General features: G+C 34.2%; 1 protein-coding gene across 2 annotated transcripts in view; it reads left to right on the top strand.

Moving 5' to 3' along the window:
* The window catches only part of NBEAL1 (neurobeachin like 1), a 173,965-nt gene that overhangs the window by 75,260 nt on the left and 73,742 nt on the right, over positions 1-24,963 (top strand). For both annotated transcript variants that reach the window (XM_029224562.1, XM_029224563.1), the window contains 14 exons: positions 258-343; positions 3,860-3,949; positions 7,103-7,271; positions 7,728-7,861; positions 8,337-8,496; positions 8,603-8,705; positions 9,307-9,463; positions 10,968-11,126; positions 12,584-12,743; positions 15,560-15,648; positions 17,765-18,337; positions 18,674-18,849; positions 19,908-20,061; positions 20,372-20,500. In XM_029224562.1, the coding sequence (XP_029080395.1) occupies positions 258-343; positions 3,860-3,949; positions 7,103-7,271; positions 7,728-7,861; positions 8,337-8,496; positions 8,603-8,705; positions 9,307-9,463; positions 10,968-11,126; positions 12,584-12,743; positions 15,560-15,648; positions 17,765-18,337; positions 18,674-18,849; positions 19,908-20,061; positions 20,372-20,500 (2,339 nt within the window). The remainder of the gene's footprint in view (positions 1-257; positions 344-3,859; positions 3,950-7,102; positions 7,272-7,727; positions 7,862-8,336; positions 8,497-8,602; positions 8,706-9,306; positions 9,464-10,967; positions 11,127-12,583; positions 12,744-15,559; positions 15,649-17,764; positions 18,338-18,673; positions 18,850-19,907; positions 20,062-20,371; positions 20,501-24,963) is intronic.

Here is a 24,963-nt window from a genome sequence, read left to right as displayed (position 1 = left end):
TTATATTAGTTTTTAATGCTATATAAAATTTCCTTTCTGTAGTAGAGATTGATCTACCCCCTCTCCGAACTTTACTAGGTGTTAGACGAATTGGATGTGATATAAAAATAAAGTACATTTTGGCTAATGTGTTTTAACTGTGTTATATAAGAAGCTTGAAACAGCTTAATTAAAATTTTTTTTCTGATTACACAGACCTGAGGAGGCCATATATATTCAATGATTTGTGTGTGTATGTGTGTATAAATAATTTTCAGGTCCAAACTGTTTAAGCCCTTGGAAATTTCAAGAGTCTGACATGGCTGACCTGCCTGGTAACATCCTTCTTCACTACACTGCAAAGGTCAGAGTAAATGCATGGACTGTCCATCTAGCTGTAACTATGCTGTGAACTAAAATTCCATTTTTATTCCTTTTGTCATTTCAGTGGGTAATTGAGAAGAAGGGGCTTGAATTACTGTTAAAAATTATTAATTTTCAAAAGAAGATGAGAAGCAGTAAAAATTAAGCTGCAGTTCTCAGCTATGGTTCAAGTGTTATCATTATGTCATCCCAGTCGTATGAATGGAAATGGTTGTAGTGGGAATTTGTACTAATGAATCAACTTCAGTAAATGAAATTGTTTAAACGTATTCTTCTTTTTTGGAAGGAGAGTTGAAATGGAATTGTGCTCAACTTTTTCTTTGTTTATTTTTTAAATTTTTTGGCTGCGCGGCTTTTGGAATCTTAGTTCCCTGACCAGGGAATGAACCTGGGCCCTCGGCAGTGAGAGCGCAGAGTTCTAACCACTGGACTGCCAGGGAATTCCCTGTTTATTTTTAAAATGTGGTTAACAAGAAAACAAAAGAAATGTTTACATCAGAAGGAGAAGAAAAGCTACATATACGCATACCATGCCCAGTCCTTTTTCCTTCAAGAAAAGTCGTTTATCTAGTGAAAGTAATTGAGGTTAGCAAGGGCTGAGGGAAAGATCAAAGGTAGAACTGGGAGGAAGAAAAGGGAGAAGTGGCATAAACAATATTAATTGCCTTCATTATATTTAATGTTAGTTTAACCCAGAAGTTGCTTCTGTTGTGTGATATTATACATCATAGACCTTTCCCCCCCTAGTTGAACCAGCTAGTACATGGTCATAATTTATTACTTTGAACACTTGTTTATGTGTAACTTAATAAAATTTACTTGTCAGGTGGTATTTCCCCTTAACTTTTAATTTTGATTAATTTCAAACCTAGAGAGAAGTTGAAAGAATGGTAAAGTGAAATCCTGTATACTCTTTACCTAAATTCACCAGTTACTAACATTTTGCTGCACTTGGTCTTCATCTGTCTATCTCAAATCATTTGTGAAAGCAGATCAACATAGCAATCAAGACACTTTACTCCTAAACTTTACAACATAATCATTAACCTCCCTGAGAAAATGATCAATAATTCATGTCCTTTACAACCCATGTTCAAATTTTCCCAGTTTTCCCCAAACTATTTGTTTAACCTTTTAAAAATTTAATCTTGGATCCAGTTGAACATTGCATTGGTTATAATATCTCTTGAGTCTCTTATTTTTTATTTGTTTGGTTTGTATAATACTTTTTCCCAAAGATATACATGTTTGTTTACCAAACTAGATTTTAACTTATTTCCTGGCAGGGACTATCTCTTTTTTTTATCCCCCAGGGACTATCTCTTATAATTATTTTCATTACAACTATTCCGTATAGCTGGATAGGAAATAATTGGACTTAATCTCACTAATTGGTGACATGTCTAGACATGTGATGACTAACTGAGTCTTTTTGGCATATCCTTTTTTCAAAGTAACTTTGATTTTAATAATATTAAGGTTGAATTTTTACTTTTGGAAGTAAAAATTCTGTAATATTTAAAATAGCTGCCTTTGGTCACAAAACCCGATATGACAAATATATACAATAAAACAGTTTATGGGAGGAACATTTCTTGAAAATGGTAACATATCATGATACAAGAATTCTGTGGTTAAATAACGTTGAGGGAGTGTTGCATTCTGTATATCCTTCTTGGAGATGGATTATACACTTGAAAAATTCTGCTTATAAAGAAACTAGTTCACATTTGTTTTATCCTACTTTTTCACCAGTTATTTGAACATAGAACACATTTTGATTTTCATTTCACTTATTAACTAGTGGTAGTTTGGGAAAAGCTACTCCAGGGAATTTTAGCAGTCAACAGTTTTTCATCTTTGTACTTATTTGTAGGAGGTGTTTAACCATCAATTTAAAAATTTTTGAGTGTTCTCTTTGTGCCAAGAGTTGTCTGAACTTTTAGGATACAAAGATGAGTAAGTTAAAACCTCTGGCTTTAAGAAACTTACAATCTAAAGTGAAATAAATGTGTAAAAAATAAGTGCAATATAATTTTATAAGCATTTTTTAGCTACCATTTATTCGGTGTTTACAATGTATTAAGCACTATGCTAAATGTTTCACATGTACTGTTTCACTTAATCTTTACAAAAGCTCTGAGGGTTATATTGTACTCTTTGTATCTTTTCTAAGCTCTAGTTGTCTGAGGCTGAGGAAAGATAAGTAACTTGCCTAGCCTCATAATTCTAGTTAATACCTAACCTGTTTAATGCTTAACCACTCTACGATATTTTTGTGTTGGAATTATATACAGAATACAGTGTGGGTACAAAGGAAGAGTGGTTGGTTCTTCCAGGAGAATAGAATATCATAGAAAAGATGGTTTGATTTGTGTTTTAAAAGGCGGAGTAAAGGGAGGGATGTTCAGTGAGCAACACCTACAAAGGCATAGAACGTAAAGCTGGATTCTGTATGTATTTGGGTATAGGTCACTGAGTGGGAGCAGTTGGCCAGAAATGAAGTTAGAGGGCCAGGTGGAGGCCAGATCATAGCAAACCTCTTATGCCAGGCTAAATAGTAGGCAATGGATAGGATTTTAAGAAGAGTGATATGATCAGGTTTGCATTTTAGAAAAAGGTCTTGAGCTACAGTGTCAAAGTTGGATTGGAGAGAGAGACTGGAGGCAGTCATACCATAGGGAGATTACTGTGTTCGGACAGGTCATAGATACATAGTACCAAACTAAGGTAGTAATAGGAGAAAGACTTTTCTGTCTCGGAGACTAATACAGTTTACATTGAGTTAAATGTAAACTCAATTTACATTTACTTTATTAAATCAATTTTTCTCAGTTGCCTTAAGAGAAAAGCAACAACCACATCATCTGTGCTAAAATTTGTAGGTTTCTTTATTTTCTTTTGGACTGGGGATTAGATTCAAGAATGTTTCATTATCTGCCAGTTCACAGGTTACATGTGAGGTTCCCTGGTTTATAAACCTTTATGGAAGTTAACAAATAACTTTAACAGTTTCTAGAGTTGCAGACAAAGCTCTTAATTTGAATATAACTAAAATTGTCAGTCAGTAATATAAGGGAAAATAATGTCTTATGCCTGTGATTTGATTTTTGTATTGTGATATAATTTTCTGTACTAATGGGAATAAAACATTGAATTTTTTAAAAAGTCAAAAATCTGTTTGCATATATTGGTTTAGAATAGAAGGAATTTTAAACTATGTGATTGGTAAATGGTAAGTTCTAGCTAATCCTTATCTGTCAGATGACAAGCAGCAGTGACCTGCATTTGATGAGTGAGTGCATTAGAATCTAGTCCCTGATTCTTTTAAAAAACAATCAGAGAATAGTAATACTAAACTTAATATTGTAAGCATCTTATCCTTGACTATACTATATACCTTTTAAAATTATGGTGAAATGTTCCATATATAGTTAAAGTTATGTTTTGTCTTCATTGTTCTTAGCTGTTTGCCATATTTTTCTTTTATTTTTAGGCCTGCAAAAATTCAATCTGTCTTGATTTATCTACTAATTGTTTGCATGGAAGGTTAACAGGAAACAAAGTAGTAAACTGGGACATTAAGGTAAGTTAATGATGAACGATGGGCAACGTATTATTTATTTAAGTGTACTGATCCTTTAAAAACTTTTGTCTTTTGAGCACCACCAGATTGATCTGAATAAGTCCTGTTTAAAATGTTTGCAGGTACACAGTTTGAAGGATAAATAAATAAGTAGTTGAATGACTATTTGATTTGTTTGTAACGTAATTACCTTTTTAAACTATGCCATAAGCTTAGCAGTTTTCATAAGAAAAATATGCTGCCCTCGTTAATAGCTCCACTTTTAAGGTATTTAATCCCTAAAACTATGTAACAGATTTCAACCCCTCAGAGACTTCTTTGATTATCCCTTTTCTCCTATATCACATTCGTCTCCTGTCCATCAGCTTTAAACAAACTTAGATCTTTCCTCTCTGAGGTTAAAGATGAGTAATTTTTCCTCTTCTTCATAACCCCGTCTAGCCATTATATCTTGTCTGCCTTTTTCATGTGCCTCATATTTATGTCTTAGCTGGATGTAGTGTCTTTGCTTCTATTTAAAGGCCTCTACTTATTTCCCAAGATGGAGTTAACTATTCTTGTCATGAGTACCTATAGCAGTTTCTATTATTTCACTTATCATGGTGAATAGTTAACTGTTTGCTTGCTTGATTCTCCAGTAGTCCTTAAGAACTTCAAAGGAGGGAACACTGCTTTTTCCCCCAGTGCCTGGCACAGGTATACATAATAACATTGTTGACTGAGTGATTAAACTAGTAAAGATTATGTGGGCTAATGTGAAAGTCAGAGATATCCTATTTCTAAAATACAGGATTTCCTTAAAAGATATATTAAATAGAAATTACAGCCTAAGTAAAATAAAAATAAATATAAAAGATAGTTATACTGGAACTTGCTGATAAATCAGCAAAACAACAACAAAACTTTTGTCTTCTAGTCATTTAATACCAATCAAATATGCTTATTGTTTCAATGAACAGAAATCATTAGGATAATTCTTTTATGTAAAAATGAATCCATAAGTTTGTATTAATCTCATGTTATTCATGTGGTATAAAGCTTTTTTCTCTTTGACTTTGAGATAAGAACACCTATTCTTACCTGTTAACATAGTAAGATTTATGACTTGTTTGCCAATTTGTAAGTTTTTTTAATTTGAATTTTATTGCATTTATTTTTATACAGCATGTTCTTATTAGTTATCTGTTTTATACATATTAGTGTATATATGTCAATCCCAATCTCCCAATTCATCCCACCCACCCCCACATACCCCCCCCAACCCGCTTTCTCCCCCTTGGTTTCCATACGTTTGTTCTCTACATCTGTGTCTCTATTTCTGCCTTGCAAACCAGTTCATCTGTACCATTTTTCTAGATTCCACATATATTCGTTAATATACGATATTTGTTTCTCTTTTTCTGACTTACTTCACTCTGTATGACAGTCTCTAGATCCATCCACATCTCTACAAAAGACCCAATTTCGTTCCTTGTTATGGCTGAGTAATATTCCATTGTGTGTATGTACCACATCTTCTTTATCCATTCGTCTGTCGATGGGGATTTAGGTTGCTTCCATGTCCTGGCTATTGTAAATAGTGCTGCAATGAACATTGGGGTGCATGTGTCTCTTTGAATTATGGTTTTCTCTGGGTATATGCCTAGTAGTGGGATTGCTGGGTCATATGGTAATTCTATTTTTAGTTTTTTAAGGAACCTCCATACTGTTCTCCATAGTGCCTGTATCAATTTACATTCCCACCAACAGTGCAAGAGGGTTCCCTTTTCTCCACACCCTCTCTGGCATTTGTTGCTTGTAGGTTTTCTGATGATGCCCATTCTAACTGGTGTGAGATAATACCTCATTGCAGTTTTGATTTGTGTTTCTCTAGTAATTAGAGATGTTGAGTAGCTTTTCATGTGCCTCTTGGCCATCTGTATGTCTTCTTTGGAGAAATGTCTATTTAGGTCTTCTGCCCATTTTTTGATTGGGTTGTTTGTCTTTTTAATATTGAGCTGCATGATCTGTTTATGTATTTTGGAGATTAATCCTTAGTTGAGATAAGGACACTTATTACCTGTTTACATAGTAAGATTTATGACGTGTTTGCCAATTCGTAAGTTAACTTTTGATGTCATGTATCAGATTGGTTTTATGAGGATAGTTTTATGGATTACTTATATAGAGAAAGCTGATTATTTGTGTTATACATTATACTTGAAAATCAAAGCAGTCTTTGTTGCCTTGAGTATAGATATGTAGAAATCAAAAAGGAACAGAATTATCAAGAACAAGACTATTGCTTTTTTATACTGCAGCAAAATCAAAGCCAAAAAAAGTTAAATGACATGACAACTGGGAAAAAAAACACTTCCCATCCAAAATTCTAGTTTACTTACTGTAAAAAGCCCTTAAAAATCAATATGAAAAACAGGCAAAGACTATGAAGAGGTGGTTTACGGACTTAAGGTATGTAAACACGGCAGTTCAGAACATTTTAGCAGTTAATAATAGCTAATCTTATATAACACCCATTGTATGTCAGGCACTAAGCACTTTTCATGTATTAGCTTATCTCATCCTTGTAACAACTTTACAAAGTGGGAATTAATATTATCCTCATCTTACAGATGAAGAGACTGAGGCTAGGGAAATTAGTAACTTGTCTAAGATACTGAATATATTTTGTTAAGCTATCCAGAATAGTCAGTCACTTTGAACTTCAGTTGAAGCCACTCACTCCACCTTTTTTGTAAACTTAGAGGAGTCAGTCATATTTGTACTGCAAATACATTCTTTTTTTTCATGACTTGTTCTCCTGTTTGTTGTGACTAATTGCCTTGTGACAGTTGTTACCTCTTATATCACTAGTGTTACGTTGTGAAGTCTACTTATGGGGTCATGTTTAGATTGCCTATGTTGGGAATTCGTAAACTTGGGAAAACAAAGGTGTATTGAAATGGTCTGGCCTTGTCGCTTGAGTATTGATTTTGGTGACCCTTGAGGCTGCTCTTTAAAGCATATGCCTGTACAAGGGTTCCTTTAGCTTAGGCCATCATATACTTTACTTAAAGGTTTAGCAAATTGTAACCTCATACATGCTGTGTAGGTATTAAATGAGAAAATTGCCTGTGTTTTATAAGATTAAAAAATTGTAGTTTCCTCTTTCAGGACAGCATAAACTGCATAGGTGGAGTAAATGTACTTTTTCCTCTAATGGAACAAATCAGCCACTTTGGCGAAGGACAGATTCCTGAGGGATTGAATGAAAGCACAGTTCCTGAATTGATAACACCTGTAGAAGGAGATTGGGTGGTATTGAACTCCACAAAGGCATCAGGTATTAAGCTGAAATTAACGTGAACTAGTCATTGAGAAACTTGAGAATTAATTGAAAGATAGATTGAAATGTCTTGCTACCATGATGAAGAAACTTAACCATTTGAAGCTGAAGTAGTCCATCCCTAATTTTACTAATGGAGTTCAGAAAGTGCATAATACTTCAGTGAAAACACTTAAGATGTTGATTATACTCTTGACTATCCTTAGTTTGTACTGTTAGCAGAAATCAGACAACATTGTTAAATTTATGGTAGAGAAAATATTTACATGTTCATATAAGTATATAATATGCAGTCACTGATTTCTCTGATATTTATGTTCTGCAAGTGACCTTTGGATGCAAATTCCTGAACCAAATTCCTTGTTTGTTATAATATGCATATGATATAGAACATGTGATACAAAAGTGATTAGCATAATTATGATAATTAATGACATCTTCACAATTCCACAGAGTCAAGACTAGAGAGAAATTTAATTGCAACATTTATCTTGATTGTGAAACACTTTATTCAAAGACATCCTATTAACCAGGACAATCTTATTCACTCCCATGGAGTTGCCATTCTTGGTGCCTTACTTCAAAAGGTGAGCTAGTCTAACGTTATGTAGATGTGACTGATGATTGTAATTACCAGTTAGTGTTGAGGTTTTTTTCCTTCCAATAAATAAATATATGTATATATTTTTTATTAAATATATTTTGAAAATTATACTATTATAGCTTAAGTTATATTAATGGATATAATTTATTTCACAAGCCGCTTTTTAAAACTTGAATCACCTTATACAAGAACTACATATCTTACATAACAGTGTATAATCTTTGATATAAGGACCTTGTGTGTTAACTTTGGTATTTGGGATATTTCATCATTTAAAGACACTATTTTAGGAATATGTTCTAGAGTTACATCAGAAAAAATAATGTTTAAATTGTTTATATTTTTCTAACCAAGCGTTTTATATTTAGTAGATGTTCTGAATTAATCATTTCAAATTATAGCTTAATGACAGTTATTTAAACTGAACTTTACAGAACCCTCTTCTATTTGGATTTCAGGTGCCAAGCACCTTGATGGATGTTAATGTCTTGATGGCAATTCAGTTACTCATTGAGCAGGTATCATTAGAGAAAAATATGCAGCTCCTGCAACAAATGTATCAGTATTTACTTTTTGACTTCCGTATTTGGAACCGTGGCGATTTTCCCTTTCGAATTGGTGAGAGCAGGCTGTTGGATAAATTTTATAGTTATTTTAGAAATGTATTACTACTTATGTGACTTTATTTTAGGTATATAATTGAAGAGTGAACTTTCTATTTTAGGTCACATACAATATCTTTCCACCATCATCAAGGACAGCAGGAGAGTTTTCCGAAAGAAGTATGGTGTACAGTTTCTCCTAGATACACTTAGGATTTATTATGGGTATGATATCCTTACTCCTTCTCAGTTTGATATTGTTTCTGTTACTTGATTGGAACATCTAGATTGTTTATTTTCCAGCAGTTCTAATACCTTTAACTTCAGAGAGCCAGGTTGTTGTGGAGGTTAAAATGATGAACAGTGGATCACATACACTGGGTTTGAATATTATGTTTCATTAATTGTCTAGCCATAGGCAACTTACTCAACTTTTCTGTGCTAAAGTTTTCTGCTTTGTGACAAGGAGATAATAAAACTGTATGACTTCCTATGGTTGTTTTGAGGATTAAATTAAATGATTTAATAATGTGTAAAGCACATGGAACTGTGTCTGCTACATAGTATTGCATAAATATAAGCTGTTTTAACAATTTTTGTCTTAGTATTGCATAAATATAAGCTGTTTTAACTATTTATGTCTTTGTCATTGCGACTCCTAACTTCAGAAGGCTTTCCTTAAAAAGAAAAAGAAGCCAAAGATGCTGTGAATTCTAATAATTACACGGAAACAACTTCTTTTAAACTATGAAATCTTTTATATATAAAAGTACAAAAATATAAAAATTTAAAATTTCAATTCTTGCCCATTTACTTTCTCTTTCAGGAGTGATTGTAAATATAGTGAGCTGTCTCTAGATGATATTCGAACAATAAGGACTTCTTTGTATGGACTAATTAAATATTTTCTGTGCAAAGGCGGAACTCATGAAGAGATACAAAGTATTATGGGTTATATATCTGCTATCAATGAAGAAGAACAGGTATTATGCTCTGGATAAATCTGTTATTACTTTTTAATAATTAAGTTGCTATATCATCTTCTTTTAAACTTACATGTAATATAACATTTTAAGAGTAAAATGTTTATAGTGTCACATATAATATTATTAAGCAGTTAAAGAGGTAAATTTTATCTCCTAACTGAAAGTTTAATAAAATAAATGGCAGTGTAATAAAACATTTATTTTCTAGCTGATAGTAAAATATTAGCTAGAAAACAGTATGTGGAAATACTTGTTCTGGCAATTCTGAAATCTGTTTTCGTAGGCCACATGATGTATATTTAACTGTTATCAAAGTTACTAGGCAGATTTATAACATGAATTTTAATACATCATAGGTTCATAAAAATTTTGCATAAAGATTAAATTATAACTGTATTTCTATTTTTAAATACTTCTATGTACACTATTCATTTTTACCTCAGAACTGCCCTTTAAGACAGTGGTTCTCAATGTATGGACCCACTTACCTGGGAATTTTTTAGAAATGCAAATATATGGCCAAATCAAGCCCTCCAGGTGATTCTGATGCATGGTAGAATTTGACCACTGATACAAAATATACAGACCAGGAATTATTCTTCTCCTGTGCACATTTGGAAATATATGTTCAGAGAGATTAGGTGACTTAAAAAGTTACACAGCTGATATACCTGGAAAAATAACCCAGGTGTATTTACTGCTCTTTCTGTGCTCTTTCGGTATACCACTCTCAACACCAAATCTGAGCATCATTGATTTATGTTGACTCAAATATTTTGCCCTCTATCATGATATATGCATTGTGTACTCAGTGGTTATATGACTTCATAATTGGTATTATATAGAAGAGTTAACTTAGGCTATTTCCTTATAAGGTTGAACTACTTCAAAAGCTTCTCATATTTAGAATAATGAATAATCATCTTATTTCATGATAGCTGTATTGTCACCTGCTATGATTCATTGCCAATGATATTTTCTTGGTCAATTTAGTCAAACAATTATTTATTGAATACTTTTATTATACATATACATAGAGTAATACTAGATATTGTAGGTATTTAATGATGAAAGAATTATCATTATTTTTAGCCTAATGGAGGCAGGGATAGATAAGAAATGTTTATAAATAATTATGAAACAAAAAAGAGTATGATAATATCTATAAAAGAAACATGAAGTCCCATGAGGTTTTCACTGGAGAGTGTTACATGTTGAGGAGACTAGGAACGGCTTCATGGAAGAGATGGCTTTTCATATGGACCAAGCAGGATAGGAATGGTTCAGCGGGTGAATGTGAGTAGTGAGAGGATATACAAAAGGAAATGGAATAAGCCAAAAGCCTAATGGAGGAAAGGCAAGGACGGTTCAGAAGACATCAAATAATCCAGTTAAGCTAGAACATGAGAGTATAGAGGACTTAAATAACTATTTGTGGTTTATGACTTTATTTATGCTTCCATATATGAGTGTGGTTGTTTGTGTTGCTTAATTTTAAAAGCTTTTTGGAATTTTGGACATACTCTTCAGTCTCCTACGTACCAGCCCAACTAGAGGTCAACTCTTCTTACTGCTGTTTGAACCAGGAAATGCTGACATACTTTATGCCTTGCTCTTAAATCAGAAATACTCTGACAGATTAAGAGAAATCATTTTTAAGGTACAAACATGTCTTAAGAGTCTTTATATTTGGGGACATTTGTGGGTGTATGCATTTACATGGAACATATCCATTCTATGAATGTAAATTCTTTTTTTCATGTCTACTTCCATCTAATTTTAAATTGTTCAGTTTGTTTTGATATATATTTATCATGTTTTTGTTGTTTATGTATTTTAAAACTAATTATATTGTAATCTTATCAATAATTTCAGTGGAAAATCTACTCTGCCATACTAACGTAGAACCTCTTATCCCCCTTTTGACTTACAGTGGGTCTATGTGGCAGATCATACTAAGCTTATTTAGCATCCACTGTTTATCAGGCACTAAACCCTTTTTATATATTAGTTTACGTAGCTCTTGCAGCAACTTTATGAAGTGGATATTATTATTATCCTCATTTTACAGATGAAGAAACTGAGGCAGAGAAATTAATGACTTGCTAAAGGATGTAGGACATATTTTATTAAGCTATCTAAAATATCCCAAACTTTGAACTTCGGCTGAAGCAGCCCACTCCACCTTTTAAGTTAACTAAAATTAAAGAAGGTGGTCATATTTCTGCTGCAAATACATTTTTTTTTCATGATTTATTCTCCTGTTTGTTATGCCAAATTGCCTGTGACATTTGTTTCCCCTTACGTCATTAGTATGACATTATAAAGTCTACTTGTGGGGTCATGTTTGGATTGCCTATGTTTGGAATTCTTAAACTTTGGAAACAAAAGTGAATTAAAAGTGGTCCTACATAGTCTCTCTTGAATATTGGTTATGGTTGACCCCTGAGGCTACTCTTTAAAGCATCTGCCCACACAGGGTTCCTATATGGAGATTTAATGTTATTTCTTCAAAAATGGCCTTGCAGGGGTTGTTCATGATATTATTTTGCCAAGATTACCCTTTCCATATAGGCTTTCAGTATCTCACTTTGTAAAAGATTGATCTAACTCCAAGAAGTATGGGGTTACTAATTCATTCTTCCATTTTAGCATATGGATGGGTTGCTTCACAAAGTATTTCCTCGTTGTTGAAAATTATTTTGACAACTGTCACATAAATAGATTACTAGATTGATCTAGAAGTATCTCTGTTTTCTTTCAGAGCACACCTTTGTTCCTCTTGCAAGCTACAGAATTTGTTTCCATCTACACCGTAGCCATTAAAAGAAATTTTTAAAGTATTCCTTTCATCTACCAAGAAATTTATATAAACTAGGGTTTTAAACATATTAATTATTCAAATGCAGTTGCATTTCAGTCCAGTTCATTTTTAAATTTATTTTTTAATGATAGCAAGATAATGGAGTGTTCTTCTCTATTTAGTGCTATTTTTTTAATACTTGAGGAATAAAATGATACTCCAGAAACATTGTACACTAATATTTATTCGATATTAACCTAAGTGACAATTGTTCTTAGTTCTCTATATTGAGAATATATTACTGTTGTGACCAGGTTATGGAACAGATGTTGAAATGCACGAACGTTTATGAACGGAGTAAACAACGTATTCGACTTAGAGAAGTTGGCTACTCAGGATTAGGGCTCCTTCTTAATGAAGCACCTGTTAATACTTCTCTCATTAAAAGTCTCACCAATCAAATTATAAATACAGGTATGACTAAGGCTAAAATATTGATACGTTTAAGAAATGTTCTTCATAGTCATGTAATTCTATTTGATGGCCCTGAATTTTTTTTTTCTTCTGAAATTCTTTCTTCTTTTCCCCTCTTTCCTCAGGTTGCTTTTAAAATTACCTATTACTTGATTCAGCAGGGCTTTTCTTGGGTACTGTTTCAAATGTACCTTTGTTGTTTTTGTCTCCCCGGAGCATAGCATAGTACCTTACTTGGTAGGCCTTCAGTAAATGTTTATTGACTGAGTGATTAGTAAATAATTCAGTCTATGTAAAACGAAAAGGACACTAGAGAAAATATGTACAAGATATTCTTTTTCCTTTCAGAGCTTAAATTCTTAAAGGGAAAATGAAAACTAATTTCAGATATTCCTTTTTGTTTCTAATTTTGCTTTTATGAACCTTTTTGTAAGTAGTTCCTACAAACTATAAAATTTTTGTCAGATGCTAGGGGTTCAGAAAGGTATAAGATAAGGTTCTTTGTCTTGAGTGGTTTATCATCTCATTGAGAAGACATGTACATAAAAAGATAAATACAAGTGTAAGATCCAAGCAGTATCAACAGTATGTTCAGGCAATCAAAATAAAAGAACAGCTTTTTAGGGTTTAGTCAGGAAGATGTTAAACATTCTAAACCTATTGTTTTTGTAAAATTTGAACATATCTACAATTCCTATTTAAAATGAAACAATTATTTCTGCGTTTATATGACTATTACATACAGTTCTTTCTTTGAGAAAGAAGAAAGCTGGAGGCATCACACTTTCGGATTTCAAACTATACTACAAAGTTATAGTAATCAAAACAGTATGCTGCAGTATGCATAAAAATAGACACATAAACAAGTGGAACAGAATCAAGAGCCTAGAAATAAAACTATGCATGTACAGTCAACCAGTATTTGACAAGGAATCCAAGAATACTTAATGGAGAAAGATAGTCTCTTCAATAAATGTGATTGGTAAAACTGGATATGCACTTGCAAAAGAATGAGAATGGACTCCTGTCTTACACCACCCACAAAAATTAACTCAAATGGATTAAAGACTTAAATGTAAGAACTGAGCTGTAAAAATACTAGAAGAAAACATACGGGAAAAACTCTTTGACCTTGGTCTTGGCAATGATTTTTTGCGTGTGACACCAAAAGCACAAGCAACAAAAGTTAAAATAAACAGTGGGACTAAATCAAACTAAAAAGCTTCTGTGGACTTACCTGGTGGCGCAGTGGTTAAGAATCCGCCTGCCAGTGCAGGGGACATGGGTTCAAACCCTGGTCCGGGAAGATCCCACATGTTGTGGAGCAACTAAGCCCGTGTGCCACAACTACTGAGCCTGCACTGTAGAGCCCATGAGCCACAAGTACTGAGCCCGTGTGCCACAACTACTGAAGCTCACACGCCTAGAGCCCATGCTCCACAACAAGAGAAGCCACCACAATGAGAAGCCCACTTGCCGCAACTAGAGATAACCTGCACACAACAATGAAGACCCAATGCAGCCAAAAATAAATAAATTTATTTATTTTTTTTAAAAAAAGCTTCTGCATAGCCAAAGAAACCATCAACAATATGAAAGGGTAGCCTATGAAATGGGAGAAAATATTTGCAAGTCAAATCTGATAAGGGGTTAATATCCAAAATATATAAGGGATTCATAGCATTCAATAGCAAAAAATCCAATTAAAATATGAGCAAAGGACCTGAATAGACATTTTTTCAAAGAAGATATGCAAATGGTCAACAGATACATGAAAAGGTGCTCATCATCCTTAATTATCAGGGAAATGAAAATCAAAACCACAATGAGATATCACCTCCCTCCTGTTAGTTTGGTGATTATCAAAGAGACAAGAGATAATACGTGCTAGTGGTGAGGGTGTGGAGAAAAGGGAACCCTTGTGTGCTGTTGGTGGGAATGTAAGTGGTGCAGCCACTATGGAGAACAGTGTGGAGGTTCTTAAAAAATTAAAAATAGAACTACCATATGATTCAGCAATCCCTCTTCCAGGTATATATCTAAAGGAAATGAAATCATATCTCAAAGAGGTATGATCTGCAACCCCATGTTTATTGTACCATCATTCACAATAGTCAAGGCATGGAAACAGCCTAAGTGTCCATCAATAGATGAATGAATAATAAAGATGTGGTGTATATATATATATATATATATATATATATATAATGGAATATTAGCCATAAAAAAGAAGGAAATCCTGCCATTTGCAATAAGAGCCTAGAGGGCATTCTGCTAAGTGAAACAAGTCAGGCAGAGAAGGAAAATACTGTGTGATCTCACTTACATGTGAAAAAAGAAAATTGAGACAGGGTAGGTTGGTAGTTGCCAGAGTTGGGGCAGTGGGGGAAACAGGTGAAGGTACAAGGGGTACAAACTTCCAGTTATAAGTAAGTTGTGGGGATCTAAGGTAAGCGTGGTGACTATAGTTAACAATACTGTATTGTATATTTGAAAGTTGCTAAGAGAACATATCTTAAGTGTCCTCACCACAAAAAGAAATATAGTAACTATGTGAGATAATGGGTGTGTTAACTGACCTTATTGTGTAATCATTTTGTAATACATATATCAGATCATCATGTTTTATACCTTAAACAGTGTTTTATGTCAATTATATCTTAATAAAGTTGGGGGAAAAAATAAAGGGCATCTGTTGTTGACAGCAGGAAAAAAATAAAAATGAAATGATTGTCAGCCTTTATATATAACTGTTACCACAGTTCTTTCTCTGGTTTTCTCTAGTATTTAATTTTAACTTTTTTTTCCCATCATAGATCCTGCTATTAATTTCAAAGATCTGTTATCTGTGGTATATATATCTCACAGAGCACGTATAAATGTCAGGGTGGTCATCTGCAGAAAGGTTAGTAAACTTTAAAGATGTACTTTAAAAATTGCAGTATCGTTGTATTGTGAAGAACTTTTAGATTGAGTATTTTTCACCAGATATAAGTTTAATATCTTTTATATGACATAATTTTATAGTTTCCTTTTTTGAGGTGAATTAACTTTATATAATCATAAGAAATCAGCATATAAATTTGTTCTTCTTAGCCATACATGAGCTCCTGGAAATAATGCCCTTTCCAGAGTCAAAAATGTATTACCAGAGAATATTTTCTTTATTCGGAACCTTTTGTTGTGACCATTTTTAATGCAAACACCATATTTTAGAGTTTCTGAATCTCTTAACCTTTGTGGAAAAGATTTTCTGTAGTTTGTTTATGAGTGTATTCCAATGATTTACCTTCAGTCCACTCATTTAACCTCTAAGTTGACGAATTGTTACCCCATGCGCTTCTTCCTGATTATATCCTTCTCTCTCCTCTACTGGCAACCACTGACCAGTCTAGTATTTAATTTGCTTCCTTGTTTTTCTTTTTAGTTTTACTCCCTAATTATGTCACAGTACCTTTCCATCAGTAAATCTGGATATGTCTTTCTCTTTAACAGCTACGTAGTTTTTTATTCTATGGCTATTCTATAAAAGTATTATCTGGTTCCCAGCTGATGGACATTTAGATTGTTTCCTGTTTTACCATATTAACAAACTTCTGTTAGGAACATTTTTTTACATTTGTCTTTACCTATCCATGGTAATACATATGTAGGACATAATTCATGAAATGTAATTTTTCTGTCAAAGAGTATTCACATTTTACATTTTAATGGATTTTGCCATGTTTTCCTTGAAGCAGGTCATGTAAATGGATCCTTTTCCTTTCAGTGTGCAATTAGAAACCTCTTTCAGTACAGCCCAGTTTTTATTCATTATGTGTTTATAAAATTGCTGTAAAATAAGTCTGAAAATTTTAAAGTCATGAAATCATGAAAAGTTTCTTTGCCAACCAGAGGTTAATATGTTCAACTTAGTTAATGTGTTGAAAATTGCTATTGTGCACTGCTACAGTAAAGGTAGCTCACTGATTGATGGCATTAAGTGAGGAAAGAAACTTAATGTGTCATCATGACTCACTGCGACTCACTGCTTCTATATCAGCATCAGTGTACATAAGAACCATTAATTTTGAAGTCTGTACCAACATAACTCATTTCCTGCTATGAAGTTTGTCAGAGTTAGAAATTCTGATAAAAGAGATACTCTATAAGCACCGGGAGCCAAAGTTCTTTTCATCTACTTAGAAGTATATTGGCTTTGTGATTAAAATGTCTTAAAGATCTTAACAGCATTTCTGATAGTGTTTGAGAACTTGTTTTTATCCAAAAAATGTGAAGTCAGTTGGGATACTAGAGATCATACACATTGCCATGTAAATGTCTACTCTTTAATTTCAGTTTCTTATTCTAGCTAAATATCAGCATCCATCTCATTGGAAATAGTTTTCTGGAATTAAAGTTCAGTTTTTGTTTTGTTTGTACCATGTAGAGTTAATGAAAAAAAATGCTTTTGTAAAAGCAGCCATTAACTTTGCCTGAGGAAAAAATGAGGTGGGAAAACATTCTTGGTGTACCTAGGTTCTGTCAAAGTTTCTTATGTGTTCTAGTTTACTCCCTAACCATAGTTCCAGAACTGTGCCTGGCACATAGTAGATGTTCAGTATTTACTAAACAAATGTACTAGGCTCATGGAAAGTACTTAGTTGAGAGGATATAACTTTATTACATTTTATATATACCTTAATTCTATCTATATTTTTTTCTCCAACCAAATTAAATTAATAACGTGAGTGTGTTGGTATGTGGAGGATTATTTTATCTTTTTTTCCTTTTTTATCTTTCAGCAAATATTTGAGTCCCAACTCTAGATATACAATGAGTAATATGCAGATTAGTTAAAAATACAATGTCTGCCTTCCAAATATTTTCTAATCTAGTTAAGAATATAATCGTTTGAAAGTATATCCTTCCAAAGTTTCTTATTAAATTACTTTGTCATTAAAATAGCTGAAAAGAAACTGTTGTTGATGTAAAGTACTGTACACTTTTTGACGAATTTTGCATTCATAATCTCTTCACAGATTTTACAGATTTTACAGTCCCAGCCAGATGCAGCACATCAAATATCTCAACAAGTGGGTTGGCAAGACACTTTAGTTAGGCTTTTTTTAAAAGCAAATTTTGAAAATGGAAATACTCTTCATAAGCACGGTAGGGCTGTTGTAATGAAAGACAATGATAAAAATATATCAGCTGAAGATATGAAGAGGAACTCTGATGAAAAGACAGATGAGGAAAAAATCAGCTCTTTTGCCTCAGCTCATGTGTCTTCAGATCAGTGGAGTTTGGAGGATAGATACTCCCTAGACTCGAACACACCATTATTTCAAGAAGATAGCTTGATGGGAGAATTATCTTTCAAATCAGAGAATCGAGAATTCTGGCATAATAACCCTTCACATCTGAGTTTAGATCTCAGTGGAATTGATTCATGTGAACTGAGTGATAGTGGAGGTCAAATGCCAGACAGCTTGCCTAGCACGCCATCCCCGATAGAGTCCACTAAGTCATTTTCTGTGCAGTCTGACAAAGAAAGCAGCATCACAAATGATGTGGGCTTTAATGATGACTTCCCTTTACTTGAAAACCAAGAGGTAAGATTCCTTATTTGTCCAAATGTGGTTTTTTTTTTTTATGTCTGACTTCAGAAATGTGTGATTGTTAACAATTTCATGTATTATTCATGTTCCAAGTCTCATGATCTAAGGTATTAGGAGCCTAGAAGTCACCAAATTGTGAGTGTCTTGAGAGCAAAGCCAGTGTCTTATTCATCTTTACATCTCTAGGGCCTTCGTAGTAAAGTTCCAGGTTCATGCAGCCACCTTAAAAATACGTTGAATGATTATAATTCATGTACCTGATGGTTCTCATGATCTGCTTTTAACACCCCCTCCCTCTAATAATTTCATATTAATTTCTCTTTTTTATAGAGATGTGAGGAAGAGCTTATTCAATTACTGACAAATATTTTGAACTGTGTAATGTGTAAGGGACTAGAAAAGTCTGATGACGATACTTGGATTGAACGGGGACAAGTGTTTTCGGCACTAACTAAACCAGGAATATCCAGTGAGCTACTTCGACCATCAGATGAAATAAAACTAATGTAAGCATTCATTTGGTGATATGCCCTCTCCTTTTAGAGTGGGCAGGAGTCCAAAATAATATTTGTTATTGAACCTTTATTCAGTATTCAGTGGATGTAGAGAGAGAGAAAAGGAGAAGCTTTGTGCTCAGCCATTCTCCTGTCTGTTGCCATTCTAGTGGGATCTAGAGAGAAATCCAAAGCTAACTCCAATGTGAGGAGATTTAATTCTTACATTAATTTGGATTCTAAGTGATTATATATTCCTTGTTTAAGTTGTTTTCTGCAGTATCTAAGCACTTGGTGCATGTGTTCTACAGTCTTGTCCAAATTTGAGTGCTTCCATGCTAAAGGAAGGTAGTAGTGTTTTCATGAAAATTACTTCTCTAAAGCTTTGAGTTCCCTGCATATGATAGAACACTGTACCAACAGCACACTAGAACAGAATTACTTTTTTGTTTTTCCATAGGTCTAGACTCTCTGTAAGGCATAAGGCTTTCTTCCCTAACATTTCCAATTTCAGTTTTTTGTTTTGTTTTGTTTTGTTTTTTTGCGGTACGTGGGCCTCTCACTGTTGTGGCCTCTCCCATTGCGGAGCACAGGCTCTGGACGTGCAGGCTCAGCGGCCATGGCTCACGGGCCCAGCCGCTCCGCGGCATGTGGGATCTTCCCGGACCGGGGCACGAACCCATGTCCCCTGCATCAGCAGGCGGACTCTCAACCACTGCACCACCAGGGAAGCCCTCCAATTTCAGTTTTAAAGAAACTTTTAAGTATCTCATGGAGGCTGGAATGTGAATTATTTTCATATCTTTTTCAAGGTCAAGTCAAACAGGTAACTTTTACTTTGCCTTTTAATATTAGGCTTATTAAAGATAAGTACTCCAAAGATTAAAAAGTTGCTTCATTATTACTAAATTCCATCCACAGTGTTATACCTGCCAGTGATACTGTATCTTTGGAGGTACGTTCCTATTAATAAATAACGACGTATGTTGTTGCTGGGTTATTTTTTTTTTGGTGACCTGTTACTTTTATCAATTTAAAATGGTTTTAAGAGGACTTTGTTTCATACTTAGTTTGCTACAGAAGATGTTAGAATGGGCAGTCACAGAAAACAGAGAAGCAAAATTTAATCCAGTAACTGCTGAAAATGCTTTCCGACTCATGCTGATCATACAGGACTTTCTGCAGTCAGAGGGACTAGTTAATTCAAACATGTGGACTGAGAAGGTACAGTAACATCTCTTTGAAATTATTTTTTTGGTAGTGAAGGACTTTCAGAGAAAGAAATTTTGTATCCCCTCTTTTCAGAGCATTAATATTTAATCAGATGTGATAAACATGGATAAGATGTGATAGTCGCAGATGTGATAGTTACTTTTGTTAAGTAACTCTTACTAGGATAATTCTTTTGGTTTTTACCAACTGAACATTGAATTAGTTTTGAAATATTTATGATTTGTATTACTGTTGGGAAAACTCATCATCAGTAGATTTAAAAATGGAATGTTTTTATTTCTCAATTTTTCCTTTGTGTTAGCTTTTAGAGGATATGATGCTGCTCTTCGACAGTCTGTCAGTCTGGTATTCTGAAAGTCCAGTATGGGTGAAACTCTCACAGATTCAAATCCAGATGCTTCTAGGCTTCATTGGAAGGGGTAATTTGCAGGTTTGTCGATTCTTTTTTGTTATTTTATATACTCACATGCAACATAGGAAATTGTGCAGTAACTGAATGGCAATTATGTTTTCAGCATTTTTATTTTTTAATTAGTTTCAAAAATATCATGATTTAACTCTAGTTTCAGTTTTGTGAGATGAGAAAGAAGCTTGAGAGGTGGCTAATCGATTCTTTTTTCCTGATGTTTATGATTCAGTATAATTTAAGGTTTCCTTTTAGAGGATTTATGTATAGCTTATATTAGAGGGCATTACTCACATCATCTACATTTAGTATAGCTAGGAGCTATACAGCCTGCATAGACTTTTATACGTGTGGAGATTAGGGCTTGCATTTTTAGGAAAATTATTTTTTAAATTGTTCTGTCAAAATCTTTTTCTGTACTTAATAATCCACTAATTCAGTTTTACATTTATCTCATTTTTCTTCATTTATTAAACACTTACTGAATACCTACCAAGTGTTAGCATTGTGCTAGGTTTCTACTATAAAAATAAATAAAAGATGGACCCACAGAATATTTATTATTTTCAAAAATTTTAAAGGTTGGGAAAGTTCCATGCAGATTTTAGTCTGTCATCTTTCTATTTACATTGGATGCTTGTGATTACCTGCATTGGATTAGTCATGACATGTATTGCATGGTTATTTATCTGGCCCTTTTTATTTTCTTTTGATAATCGTTTCTAATATAAACTTGCTATAATATTGATAAGAACATGAGGAGGTTAAAATACCATAAGGTTGCCCTATTTTAAAAAGACCATATTTTTCAACAGATAGTCTTTTCCAGTCATTAAAGAAAACATACTCATTGTGGAAAGTACACAAAAAACATAAAGAGAAAAAATAGATAAAACATCCTTCATCCCATAGCCTAAGAGAAAATAACTCAATATTTTAATGTTTTTTTCTCTGTATATATTTTTTCAGATGATTAAAACCATCATATATTTTGATAATTTTGTGTTCTTTTTTATTTTTCTTACAACTATATTAAACTCATTTCCCCACATTACTAAATTTTTAAAGATAGTGGGTTTTTTTCCTAATCATAAAGGTAACACATGGTCATTGGAAAAAACATGGAAAAAGCAGAAAAGCTAAACAAAAAATAAACATTCTGATATGTGGATGATGAAAATTTGAATTGTACAGCTTTTAAATACAGTTTGAAAATTATATGAACTAAGAACTCAAAAAAAAGTTATTATATGCTTTGTCTAGTAATTCTACTCTAAAACTGTATCCTGAGGTAATAATCTAAAATACCAAACAGTATTTGTACACATAGATGTTCGTTGTAGTTTTCTTTTTTTCTCCATCTAGAAATAGAACAAAGGTAACTTTTTTGGCTTTTTTATTAATATGAGTCTGGTGGCTGGCTGTTAAAGCCCTTGCAGCCAGCATACCAGGTAGTTCTTTTTTTAGATATTAGAACTCTGTTTTTTTCCACTCATGATCACCCTCAGTGTTTTTATCCTTGGTAAGATTTCCAAGGAGAAGTAAAATGTCTGTTTTAATTTGCTCATGATTAAATATCCAGTGCCTGTACCATAGTAGCACTCTATAAATACTTATTAAATAAAGTGTGCAGCACCTACAGGTAAGACTGATCCTATCAACCAGTAGTTAGTGACCTATAATACTTCTCACTAGCTACTTGTTTAATTTCACTCCCTCAGGAATAAAAGCATGTTTCCCTGAGTTTGTGCATGTTAAAGGCTGGGGAAGGAACCCCTTCCCTTATAGGGGTTTAAATAGAGTTGCCTGCAAAAAGAATCTGGCTAGCAAATTTGTTTTGTTTGGCCCATACATTATTTAATTGCCAGCATTTAAGTATTAGGAGATTTCACATCAATGCCAGGATTTCCCAGGTTGTCTTTAAAGCAGGACTGAGTAAGTTGTTGATTTATTTAGATGCAGTATATGGTCACCGCGTTGTCTGGGTTTCTGCTCCTTCAGTTGTCTTAGCTCAGCCAGTGAGTCTCTTCACTAGCTACACATGAAATCACCTAGAGGAGCTTTTTAAAAATGCCTTTGTGGGCTTCCCTGGTGGCGCAGTGGTTGAGAGTCCGCCTGCCGATGTAGGGGACGCAGGTTCGTGCCCCGGTCCGGGAAGATCCCACATGCCGCTGAGTGGCTGGGCCCGTGAGCCATGGCCACTGAGCCTGCGCGTCCGGAGCTTGTGCTCCGCAATGGGAGAGGCCACAACAGTGAGAGGCCCTCGTACCGCAAAAAAAAAAAAAAAGGCCTTTGTGTGGGGCGTCACTCAGTAATTAAACAGGAGAACTAGGGCCCAGGTATTTTTTGTCATTTCTCAGGTGACCATAATGTAGTACTCTTTATAATGTGAGGGCAGGGCTATCATATCTATGTGTGGCGGGGTAGTGTGTGTATCCAAAGTTAAGTCAGTGGTAAGTAAATCATTGTATTCACTGAAAGTGTCTTTATAATTTTAAATAAACATATAAACTTACAGTTATTTAATACTGTGATACTAACTTAAAAGCAAAGCACTGAATATTCAACCTTTCATGTGAATAGTATTTTTAAAAACATATAGCAAAAATGCCCAGAATATTAACATTGGTATTTCCTGGATAATGAGATTTTATGACCTTTTGTCTCACATTTGTTGGCCTCTATTGGGTTTGAGCTGCTTTAGTCAGATTCAAAGACTAAAGTGAAGGGATTTGGGGAAAACCTGAGAAGGGTAGAGAAGCTTCACTAGTAGAGGCTTAAGTTAAAAGTAGAAAAGTTAAAGTTTTGAGCCATCTTAGAGGTTGTTTCCTCCAATGCTGTTTGCTTCTTTAAGTCTTGCATGGAAAGGCTGCCTGAGATCCCTTATTGTTGCCTTGGCCTGCAAAGGCATGTGCATACAGCTCAGATCAGCTTTTGGTACACATATATTCTTTTTTTTTTTAACATCTTTATTGGAGTATAATTGCTTTACAGTGGTGTGTTAGTTTCTGCTTTATAGCATAATGAATCAGCTATACATTTACATATATCCCCATATCTCCTCCTTCTTGCGTCTCCCTCCCACCCTCCCTATCCCACCCCTCTAGGTGGTCACAAAGCACCGAGCTGATCTCCCTGTGCCAGGCGGCTGCTTCCCACTAGCTATCTATTTTACATTTAGTAGTGTATATAAGTGCGTGCCACTCTCTCACTTCGTCCCAGCTTACTCTTCCTCCTCCCCTTGTCCTCAAGTCCATTCTCTACGCTTGCATCTTTATTCCTATCCTGCCCCTAGGTTCTTCATAACCATTTTTTTTTTAGATTCCGTATATAGGCACATATATATTCTTGAAGTGATGTCAGTTTTTAATACTTCCTTTCTTTCTCTTGCTTTTCTTTATTTTGAAAGTAATATGATCCAAAATTGGGTTATAGGGTTAAGGGAGAAGGAGACACTTTACATCATTTGTCCTGTTTTGGTTTTAAGACTTCCATCTTTCTCTAGTCTAGATGAAAGGAGGCCCCTTCGTGATCAATTTACCTTTCTAGGATGGAGTTTAAGGCCAGAGCTTAAGAGTAATATAGCATATTCCTTTGCCTGGGTTTGTGACCTAGATATGTATTTTCCTTGGGAACTTTACTCAGTTGCCTGTTCACTGTCCTTTATCTATAAGAATGCTTTTGATTCCAAATAACAGAAATATCAATGCAAGCTGACTTAGTTAAGAAGATTCATATAGTTGAAAATTCCATAGCTAAGATGAGTTTAAGGCATGATTCAGTCAAGGCTCTAGTTCCATTTGTTTGCTGTTCTCACAGCATTACTCTCCATCATGTCAGCTTGTCTTAAGCTGGCTGCCCTAATTGTCACAAAATCACTGCCAGCAGCAATTAAGGCTACATGCTTCCTTGTTCATATCCAGAGAAAGAGAGTGCTTCTTCCTAGAGTCATTGTTGGTAGACAGTTCTTCATGGATCTCCTGTGAATACAGACACTGGATGCCTTTGTGATGAACTGTCTTTTTGAGGACGCATGTATAGAGAACAGCTTGGGAAGATAGAGATGATGTCTCCCTCCAGAGCAAAAGCAGGTTTGTTTACTGTCCAGTATAATAAAGATAATGTCTCCTTCCAAGGCAACGTTCAGGTACACTTACTACCCAATTTAAAAGACTTGTGTTCACTTTGCTTGGGGTTCCTCTCCTATAATGCAACCACTGGGTGTGCAGGCATCATCTAGTTCTGTTCATTTCTCACCATAGAATTACATTTCGGGGAACAGGGCAAGTGCTGATATTCTGGCTATTGCTAATGCTGTAGATCTTCGTCTCTGATCCAGGAGTCTCATTCTTCTGCCAGCATCTATGAAACAATGGTAGGCTAACTTGTCAGCTTGGAGATGAGGTATTGATAAAATCCAAGCCCTTTCACAGTTCTTTACAGTTATTGTATAAAAGTTGTGTCTTTGCATGATAAAGCTATCCCTG

The sequence above is a fragment of the Monodon monoceros genome, unplaced genomic scaffold (assembly GCF_005190385.1).
Source record: "Monodon monoceros isolate NGI ecotype Baffin Bay Population unplaced genomic scaffold, NGI_Narwhal_1 Super_Scaffold_16, whole genome shotgun sequence".
NCBI classification, from domain to species: Eukaryota; Metazoa; Chordata; class Mammalia; order Artiodactyla; family Monodontidae; genus Monodon; species Monodon monoceros.
This window is presented reverse-complemented; position numbering and strand designations above follow the sequence as displayed.